The following is an 11416-nucleotide window of genomic DNA, read 5'->3' as shown; positions in this document are numbered from 1 at the left end:
GTTGCATCTATTAAACTTTTATGCACTAATGTATATTCCAAAACAACCACGAACTTTTAGTAGCTTTATATGTTTAGTATTGTGAATAAAGTCCTGTGCTGCATACTTAAAATAATTATTCCAAAAGGGCCACAAAGCTACAAATATAGTGGACAACATTGTGTTCAGCTTCATGATCTATGATTAAAAATAAAATCATGTCTAAGGTTGAATTAAAAGTTAAGAGACACAGTTAAAAGATAATCCTGATTTATAAAAGAAGTGATACTTTTTCTATACTATTTCCATCACTGCTATTTTCATAAGAAAAATTATTTCAGCTATTATCCAACATAACATGATTGATTTCAGCTAAGACAGATTATGCTACCCTTCCTAGGGGATGTAGTCCATAAACCTTTGTTAGACACTAGGGACTACGATCTAAGGCTTCATTGCCACCAAAACTGTTGTTTTCATTCTTTCACACTGTTTCTCTGTTTTGGGGCTCAAGCAATCATACCTGAATACCATTTTCCTACCAAACTCTTTATTTGTAGCTTTGAATTTTTAAATTCTTTTCTTTTCTAACCTCTCTCACAAAAGACCTGCCTCAGCATCATAAACAATGAGAATGAGAAGCATATAAAGAACTTGTTCCCTTTGAGTCACTCTCATTACACTATGTACCGGTAGGTATTGAAATGACTTCGGGTGATATGGTGATATCTAGTAATAACCAACCGACATGTTTAAATAAAATGATAAAAAATGTTTTATTAACACCCTCTGTCACTAACACAGATTTCATACCGTTTGTGTGATATTAATTGACGATGCAGACGTGACATTTGGTGAGGATGTGACACTGGCTTTATATTATAATATATGACCCGTAGCACACGCAAAATTGGTTACCCGTGCGTCTGTAAGTGGTTACTTATGTGACGCACGCAAAACTGGTTACCCGTGTGTCTGTAAGTGGTTACTTATGTGACGTTTATGGCAACCCACTCTTCATGAAAAAAAAAATTCAATATTTTTTTAATAAGAACCATATATTACATCGGTTAGATGGCTTAACCGGTGTAATAACCCTACTAAAACTACCAAGCCACAGGTTCCTCCACATATACTGGCTCACGCAAAACTTGTTACTCGTGTGTCTGTAAGTGGTTACCTATGTGACATTTATGGTCACCCACTCTTCATGAAAAAAACTCAACTTTTTTTTTAATAAAAACCATATATTACATCGGTTAGATGACTTAACCGATGTAAAAATCATATATTACATCGGTTAGATAGCTTAACCCACTACAAGAAAACAAGGATTTAGCGTGGGCCAAAAATGGACGCCAAATGCCAAAAACGGATGCATATGCGCCGGATTTTCGTAGGCTACAGATCCGACGAAAAAACCTTGGAAGCAGATGGAAATTAGCGTGGGCCAGCAAGTTGGACGCACGTTGCGTGGGCCAAGCCCACGCAAAATGGCTATGCGTCGGGTTTCGCCGACGAAAATGAATATATATATATATATATATATATATATATATATATATATCAGAGTTTGCGTGGGCCTAGCCCATGCAAAAGCCGACGCATATTAAAAAAAAAACACTTGCGTGGGCCAAAGACCGATGCATAAAGGGAAGAAAAAAAAACAATTTATTTATTTTTTCTAGCCAGTTTACCTGTAAAAAATAAATATCAACCAAATCACATTCAGACAAATTACTATCATTCACAATACATCCACAAACACATCCAAAGTACAAAAATAATACAAATAGTTAAACAAAGTCTTTGATCCATTCAAATATTCAAAATGATATGAATACTTAAAAAAATATTACAATTAAAATTGTACTTTACAAATTTAACTAAAAGTACCAAAATGAATCCCATAGTGATGTAATAAACCTGTAAAAAAAAATATAAACAATATAAATAAATAAATGAAATAATTAAAATACTTAGTATATAATAAAAATGTCAAATAGTTAAACTTACAGTATATGATGCACTTTAAGGAACAGGTTGATCATCTTGCTCTGGATCATACTCATGATCGAATTGAGTTGTGCTATTGGAAGCATTTTTGTCACTTTTTCTAATTTTTTGGCCCAATTTGCTGTCTTTATTTTATACTTTTTGCATCCCTTATTTCATTTAAACACCCCCACATCACTAAATAAACTTTATTCTACGAAAGGAACTAATCTACATTTTCGTGTTATAATTCAATTATTTTCTATGTAAATTACAAAGTTTACTTGAAATTGGTGCAGTTGCCATATATATTTTTGGAGTCTATTATCAATTTACATTCATTCTTTTCATATTTATGGAGTCTATTATCGATTTACATTCATTCTTTTCTCTGTAAGAGGGAAACTATGGCGTTCCCAGCTACTATTGTTATTCTTCCTATAGGCATTCTTTTCATCCTTTCTGGCCTAATTGTAAATATTATTCAGGTAACATAACAACATAACATTCACAACTCAATAATCAATATGCCAGCAACCAATATACCATTCACAGCTCAATAATTGTAAATATTATTCAACCAATATACCAACAACCAATATACCAGCAACCAATATATCATTCACAACTCAATAATTGTAAATATTATTCAATCAATATACCAACAACCAATATACCAGCTCAATAATCCAAATAAAAAATCAGAAAACTCTGAACCTTTAAATGGAGTGACGCGGAGGAGGTTAGGGTTAGTTATGCGGAGGAGGCGGAGGCACACGAAGGCAGGGGAGGAGGCGGTGACCTATGAAGCCCAGACACGAATACGGGTACGGATACGACACAGACACGAACACAGAAATACGGCTAAATTGAAAATTATAGGACACGGGACACGGCTATGTATAAACTATTTCCTTTTTTATTTCTGGATTTTCTTGAGATTTTTATATATATTTTTATTTAAATGATTTGTTTAAGATTTTATGATTTTATTTGAGATTTTAGTTAAGATTTTCTGTGAAATAAGAGTTTTATTTGAGATTTTAATTAAGATTTTCTGTGAAATAAGAGTTTTATTTGAGTTTTAGTTAAGATTTTCTATGAAATAAGAGTTTTAATTGAGATTTTAGTTAAGATTTTCTGTGAAATAAGGGTTTTTACAGAGTGAACCGCGTCCCTCCGGCGTGTCCAAGGAGTGGACCGTGTCTCCTCCGACGTGTCCTGGAAGAAGGTCGTATCTGGCCCAACGCACCCGCCGCGTATCCATGTCGCTGGCGTGTCGGAAGCGCAAACGGCTTGATTTTGGTCGTATCTGAGCTTCACAGGCGGTGACGCATAGGCACGCGGAGGCACACGGAGGAGGCGGTGAGGCAGAGGCGTTGACGGAGCAGTGACGGCCGCGGAGCATAGCTGAAGAAGGGCGAAAAATTTAGGTTTTCAAATTTGGGACAACTTCTCTGTGTGTTGGGAAAGCGGGGACACATAAATTTTTATATATTGTCCCAGTACGCATACTTTAAAATATTTAATTTTAACTAAATTAAAAATCAAAATAAAAATTTAAAAAATAAATTAAAACTTTTTTTATATAACAAAAAAAATTTATTTAATGTATAAAAAAATTTAATTTCATTATACAACAAAAACTTTTTTTAATTTATAAAAAAAATTAATTTAATTTATACAATAAAAAATTAATTTAATTTATACGAAAATATTTAATTTAATTTATACAATAAATATTTACTTTAATTTATACAAAACAATTTAATTTAATTTCTACAACACAAAATTAATTTAATTTATAAATAAAAATTTATTTAATTTATACAACAATAAAAAAAATTAATTTATACAAAAACTAAATTAAAAATCGAATTCTAAATTTTAAAAATAAATTAAAACTTTTTTTATATAACAAAAATATTTAATTTAATGTATACAGAAATTTAATTTCATTATACAACGAAAAAAAAATTAATTTATAAAAAACAATTTAATTTAATTTATACAATAAAAAATTAATTTAATTTATACAAAAATATTTAATTTAATTTATACAATAAAAATTTACTTTAATTTATACAAAATAATTAATTTAATTTCTACAACATAAAATTAATTTAATTTGTAAAAAAAACTTTATTTAATTTATACAACAATAAACAAATTTAATTTATACAAAAACTAAATTAAGTATAATTTGTATGTGACATAACATCTACTACCACAAATATCAATGAACCGTATTATTGAAATTGCTCATGATACCCTCATCATCCCTTCTAACTTATAATCCAAAATCTAATAATCAACTATATTCCATGATTCTAAGTTAATTATATATACTATCACGAAATTACTCATATTTCTCAAATTGCTTATGATATTCTCTTTCAATCTTTAAACTTCTTAGTTCAACTCTTTCCTTGACAATGGACTAGGGTTATTAACTTATAATCCAAAATGTAATCATGAACTCTATTCCATGATTTTAAGTTCATTCTATATCACACACACCCAGTTGAAATTTACTTATTTATGTTACATTTATTAAGAACTAAGTCTACTAAAATTAGTATGTCAAAGACCTATTATTTAGTAAATTGGGAAACTGTGTATGTTATAAGGAATATTGCATATGTGTCATCTCGTCACTTAAAACTTACTACATTATTATGTGCTTCAATTGGAAAACATCAATTTCTTTTCGAGATCATACTCAGTAACTATAACAATGACATTTATAGAGCATGTAGTCAACTTTGGAACACTTTGGATATTGTAGCAATCTAACAATTAAGAATAAGTTACTTACTCACGCACTTAGTCTTAATATGTTTGTATCATATACATTTTCGCTAATTCTTTAAGATGATTTTATGCTTCATTTATGATAAGTAACATCTTTAAAATTACAATGATATCAAAACAAAATTCCTAGTTCATTCATCCATTGCACACATATAACATTTAAATTTATTTAAGTTACTAATCAAAAGTTTTATCTAACTTTTTTTTCTTAAAACAAATAAAACATTTTTACATAAAATTGATTCTATATTTTTAAATACATTCATTACATTTTGCATTAATTAATTACTTCATCTTGAATTTATATTCTTAAATTTATGTATATTTAATATAATATTTACAAAATTTAAATACACATTTTTTTCTATTTTTTACTCAATTATTATTTTTCTACCTGTTTTCAAATCTTTATAAACTTTTTAAGATAACTTTTTTAAATAATTTCAAAATTAAACACTTCATCAATTTAATAAATTTAATTTAACTAATTTATGTCATAATTTCAAAAATAAAATATTTATGACAATATATAAATCAAATAAGTTTAAAATAAATAATCTTTAAAATAATAAAATATTTTATATAACATTTAAATAATTTAAATACGTCTTTTCTTTTACTCAATTAATTTTAAATCAAACACTTAATTAATTTAATAAATTTAATTTAACTAACTTATATTAAAAATTTAAAATTTAAAAATTAAATAATTTATTATAATATTAAAAAATAATTTTAAAATAAATACAATAAAGAATTAAATATTAAAATACTTCTTATAATGTTATACATTAAATAAATTTAAATAAATAAATTTTAAAAACTTAAAATATAAACATGCATGGGTTGTGGCCGACGCATATATTAAACTATGTGTGGGCTGTGGCCAATGCAAAATGGTTTTTTTAAAAAAATAATAAATAAATCCGTAGATGCATCGGTTTTGCGTCAAAATTAAATTTGTGTGGGTTTTCTGTATGTTTGGCCGACGATATTTGCGTCCACAGTTGGCCAACGCAAATATTTGGCAGCTAAATCCTCATTTTCTTGTAGCGACCAATGTAATAACCCTACCAGAGTTGGTTACCCAACAACAAATTCTGGCACATGCAAAACTGGTTACCTGTGTGTCTGTAAGTGGTTACCTATGTAACGGTTATGACCCATCCACTCTTTATGAAAAAAAAATTAATTTTTTTGAATATGGATCATATATTACATCGGTTAGATGACTTAACCGATGTAATATGGGTCATTCTGAGTAAAAAAATATATATTACACCGGTTGTTTCAAAGAACCGATGTAATATATTTTTTTTTACCATATTTTGAAGTTTGCGCTGTTCATTTGCGCACAATCTCACTCTGTCACATCATTGTCGCATCCACCACGTCAAATGTGTGTCATGTGCAGAGGGTGTCAAAATATCGAGACTCTAAAATGATATAATTAATAAAACTAAGTCGTACAAAAAATTAATATATATTTAATAATGTATATACAGTAACATGATTTATTAGAATCATATAAATAAACGTAACAATAAAAAAAATTATACGTCATTGATACGCATTTGATCCAAGTTTAGAAGAATTAGAAAGTCCCAATTAATAATCTATTAAAAGGTTTCTGTTTATATTTTGAGTTTGTCGCTCGCTATACATTAGATATCCTTTCTTTCATGGAAACAATCAAAACATCATCTTGCAAGGAATCATAAACAGAAGGACAAAAGTCTAAGTTCACCAATGGGCACTACAGAAGGACAAAAGTCCCTCCTCAATCATGCCCAATGACATGATCATTGTGAATGAATATTGGAAAGAAAGGATGTTATGCAGAACAAAAAGAATACGCAGTATGGATCCAAAAAGATGAAAGATAATGGGAGACCACCACTGGAAACAAGGACACTATCAATGGGAGTATGTGGATAAAAATGAAAATTGTATAAAAATATGTTTGAACTCAAATTGAGTTTAAAATATACAAAATGAGAGATGGTATATACATATTTGTTGAGAGGAAATACAGTGTGAAGTAATGAAGTTAGGAAGAGTGAATGTGCAGAAAGATAGAGAGAAAGAATGTGTGATGATCACATAGGAAGCGTGTTGAAGGAATCACACCTGCTCCGCACCTCCCCTTCCTTTCCGGTCTTAACGTCCAAGATGCTGAGCTTTTCGATGGCACGTGCGAAGTCCTGGAAGAACTTCGCTTCATCATTGGCGTAGGTGTCAACGAAGGGCTTCGTCCTCGGATCCTTGGACATGGCAGTGTCGGTGGCCAGCAACCCCAACCCTCTCCGCAAGTTCTTGAAATACATGTTGTCGAACTTCACCGGAGTTATCACGTCGTTGTAAGCCGCCATGGAAGAGTCCTTCATGTAGTTCTCGCAGAGCTTCCTCAGCCCCGCCGCGTACTCGGGGTTATACTCGGGGTCGGTTTCGGAAGTTTTGCTGAACTTGAAGAGCCTGTTGGCGAACTGGTCGCAGTGGGACATCCCTATGGTGTGCGCGCCGACCAGGGCCACCATTTCCTGGACGGAGAATCCTTTTTTGGCGAAGAGGGGGATCACTTGGGAGATAGTCATGTTCGGTAATGGGAATTGGTTTGCGGAGCTCGATTCTTTGGATTCGAGGGAGTCTTTTCGCCCGAACTGGATCGTGAAGGAGGGGCCGCCGGAGTTGATCACCAGTTCGCGGGCAGCGGCGGCGAGGATGTCAGCGCAGGAGACGACGCCGGGGCACTCGAGCTCGAGGGAGTTCTTTACACGCGAGACGGCGTCGAAGCCGTCGCCGGAGAGGGGGAGGTTGACGGCGTGGTCGCGCTCGGCCTTGTTGTAGGAGTTGGAGGTGACGAGGATGGAGGCGTCGCAGCCGCCCACCATGCAGTCGTGAAAGAGGAGGCGGAGCGTGGCGGCGGCCGTGGATGGCGTGTTGTGCTGCTTTTCGTTAACGATTCTCCGGACGGTGTCGGGGAATTTGGGGCAGGTTTTTTGGTAGTAGTCGGGAGTGAGCTTGGTTTGCATGGAGGGGAGGAATGAGAGAGAGAGGAAGAGGAAAAGGGTGATGGGGTTGGTGTAAGTCATGTTTTTGTGGTATTAGTGTGAAGCTAGAGTTTTCAAAGCAAATAACCTAATGCTTGGTTTGGTTTGTTTGCATGTTGGGGAATTGGTTGTATGAAGAAGCTAACCTAAAGTTGAAGGAATGGACTGCATTGGTGGGTTGAATTGTGGAAGTGAGAATTAAGAGGGAGGTGATGCCTACTTTTAGTTAGTCTTGTTAATGATCCTCCTTTAAGCCAGATACCTTTTGAGGTGCAGATTCAATACTTTACCAATGCTCAACTTTCACTTTCTTTATCACCCTTAACTCAACTCTAATAATTCCATTTTGGTGGTGATATTTTAACACCTCATACAGTAAAATACATACATTCTAAACACTAATAAATTATTCTTTTAATTATATTTATTTTATTTTTTAATTTAAAATACTATTATATTATTATAATTGGCTATCAGATGTGTGTAGTTTATTGTGTCGCTTTCAAAGTAAACTTTTCTTCCATTTTACCATGCTCCCACCAAAACCGGTTCCATATTTAATTCAGTTTTTCTATTTTGAAAAAAAAAAGTATCATTTAAAGATTAATAAAAATCATAGTGATTTGGAACTGCTTCATAATTTCTTGCTCATGAGATAGTGGGCTGGGTTCGATACTTAGATAAAAAAAAAGGGGAAATTTAATTTTTACAAGAAATGACAGCTTTATCTTTTTCTACATCTTTTCCATTTACATCCATTTTTATTTTTATTTTTTTTAATTTTAAAATTTTAAATTCTAGAATTCAAAATATAATTTTGTATTTTAAATCAAAATGTATTTTTTGAGTTCGAGAATGTATTATAAATTCTAAAATTAAAAATACATTCAAAAATATCTTTCAAATTCTAGAATTCAAAATATATTTGTATTATTCAATAGCTCAAAAGGTATTTTCAAATCTAAAAAATATCTTTTAAAGTTTAAAATTCAGAATACAAAGTCTAAAATTGGGAAGGCTAACTAAAAAAAACAAATCCGGTGCTTTTTGTTTAAAGATAATTCTGGAATTGAAAGATTTTAGAGAGGTGGAGAAGAAAATATGGTGGTGGAAGAAGAATTGCCTCCAAAAAGCAACGTTTGAGGGCTCAAGTTGACAAATTCAGCCAACCCAATTAAATTTGGGCTGTTCTTCTGTTTTAAGTAGCGGGCTGTTTCTTCCCGCACCTCCATATATTTTTCTCTTACCCCATAAATTTTCATATTTCCAAAAATACCTCTCTGTAACATTCTGGATTACGTAATTTGGAAGTCTTTTTTTAAATTTGTAGTCAACTTCCGGATTACACAATCTGGAAGTATTTTTTCAGATGCATGATTAGTTTCTGAATTATGTAATTCGGAAGTCTTTTTTAACTTCTGGATTACATAATCCGGAAATTTTTTTCAAATATGTGTCCAAATTACATAATCCAGAAATTACTCTAGGAAGGTGGCAGAAGAATTTATCGAGTTGCAGTGTCTAAGTAGTAATATCCTTACATTGTCCTTACAGTGTCTAAGTTGCAGCAACTAAACATTTGACGTTCCACTTATTTCAGGTTAAAGCAGCAAAGTGCAATTTTTTTAATAATTTATTACAATGCATCAATTTTTTTAAAATTATTGAAAATGGACAACTCGTCCTTTAAAAGATAATTTCATAATAAAGAAAATAAGGAAATCGTAAAGAGTTATTAAAAATGGACAACTCTTACTTTAAACCATAATATCATAATGAAGAAAATAAAGAAATTTGCTTTAATCCATGACTTTTATTTATTACATTTGTTCTACTTTTAATATAAAAAAACGTGTTCTATAACTTCAACTTTAAAATTTGTGGATGAAGTACATGATTCTTAATAATTTTTTTAAAAAATAGTTGAAGTGATATCTTTTAATTTCTATTTTAAATATTTAAAGTCACATAACTTCTTTTTCCAAATATTCAAAGTCCTATTGTGAGAACTTTTTTTAATACTGAAGTTGTATATGCACATAAGGCTTCTTAAGTGTATTTTTTATTAATTTTGAATTTATTTTACTTTGGAATTGATTTATGTCTTTTTAACTTATTTTTTAAAATATTGAAAAGTAAAATAATTTGAATTCATTATGATTGGAATGGTTTTTTTCAATAATTTTTCAGTTTTTGTAATGATGTAAACAAAAGTAAAAAAATAAATTGAGAAAGTTTTCTTTTATTTAACTAAAAGAAATATAAAAAGTTATTTAATATTCATAAATAAGATGTTTAAATAAATTTAAAAATCTGAATTTGTCTAACAAGTTATTTTTATTTAGATTTTTGTTCTAATTTTGATGAGGTAGGTCTCTAATATACTAATGCAAGACATGACGATATTGTGTAGTTACTTGAACTTCTCTTTCCATGTTATAAACATGCAAATTCTCTCTGCACCTTCATTGATCCTCCCTGCACCTCCATACGTTAAAGTTAAACTACATTTTTGCTCTTTTTAAAAATTTAAAATTTCTATTTGTTTCTTGACATCCCATCGACGACACCTCCCTTCACTTCTTATTTTTTCTAAACCAATACACCTCTATTTTTCTACATAATGGCGACACCTTCGTTGTCCAAGAGAACTTCCATTTTTCGAGTGTGCTAGGCGAGACTTGAAGCGGGTTGAAGGAAGCATTGTAGTGATGAAAAATTTCCCTTTTTTTATATGAATGCTGACACCAATTTTGGAAGTTCTGTGTTTTTTTTTTCTAGTTGTGTTGGTCCTGGATTGAACAAATCAGTGTTCATTTTCTAGTAACATACCGGATTGTATAATCCGACATGTATATCCAAATCTGGAATATGCATACCGAATTGCACAATCTGGTGTTCAATTTTTTATGACCATACCGATGTGTAGAATTCGATTTGTATTTGCAATAATATACTAGATTGTACAAGTTGGAGGTGCAAGGAGAATTCGCCTTATAAACATGTACATCGTTGTTGCTCTTATTCTCTTCACTTGCATGGTCAAACCTTTATGAAAGAATTTTTTTTTAATCAGCAAAAAAAATTTATAAATAAAGGGGTACATGGGGTACCCCAACCCATATACACTATTCTATACATAAAGATGTTAGGTATTGCAATAAGCAACAATCTGACCCCAACATAAGGTAACTCTAAAAAAAATATTTGTACCACTCTTCTACAAAATGACATGAAAAATATTACAATCCACAAAATTATAGCATATGTGCAAAACTACATAAAGGTAAATGACAATCAAGAGGGAATGGTAGCATTAACAATAACCTGAGCACATCTCAATGCCATAATAGTCAAGCTAAAACTTGTGAAAGAAATATGGATTAGTAACAATTCATAGATGATGATATTGTAATGTATCCTAACACTTGTGTCACTAAAGATGTGATGAATATATATGATTGGTTAATTTTTTTTTTAATGGGATAAAAAATATTTTATTGAAGGAACTCTTTAAAATGATATTGACCATACATATTATGACGATGATCTATGTATCTAAACGTTAAAGATTATTG

General features: G+C 31.1%; 1 protein-coding gene across 1 annotated transcript; it reads right to left on the bottom strand.

Annotated features, from left to right (window-relative positions):
* Positions 1 to 6715: 6715 nt before the first annotated feature.
* On the bottom strand, positions 6716 to 7990 carry LOC137805795 (peroxidase 41-like). The gene has a single exon (XM_068605717.1). It carries the CDS (start codon positions 7878 to 7880, stop codon positions 6888 to 6890), a length of 993 nt encoding a protein of 330 aa, XP_068461818.1. The 5' UTR covers positions 7881 to 7990; the 3' UTR covers positions 6716 to 6887.
* Positions 7991 to 11416: the final 3426 nt, after the last annotated feature.

Source organism: Phaseolus vulgaris, chromosome 3, assembly GCF_000499845.2.
Source record: "Phaseolus vulgaris cultivar G19833 chromosome 3, P. vulgaris v2.0, whole genome shotgun sequence".
Classification (NCBI taxonomy): Eukaryota; Viridiplantae; Streptophyta; class Magnoliopsida; order Fabales; family Fabaceae; genus Phaseolus; species Phaseolus vulgaris.
The sequence above is the reverse complement of the archived record's forward strand: the minus strand, read 5'-3'. Positions and strand labels throughout refer to the sequence as shown.

Excerpts from the sequence above, each read along its gene's own strand:
- LOC137805795 (XM_068605717.1), bottom strand. The coding sequence starts at position 7,880 with ATGACTTACACCAACCCCATCACCCTTTTCCTCTTCCTCTCTCTCTCA.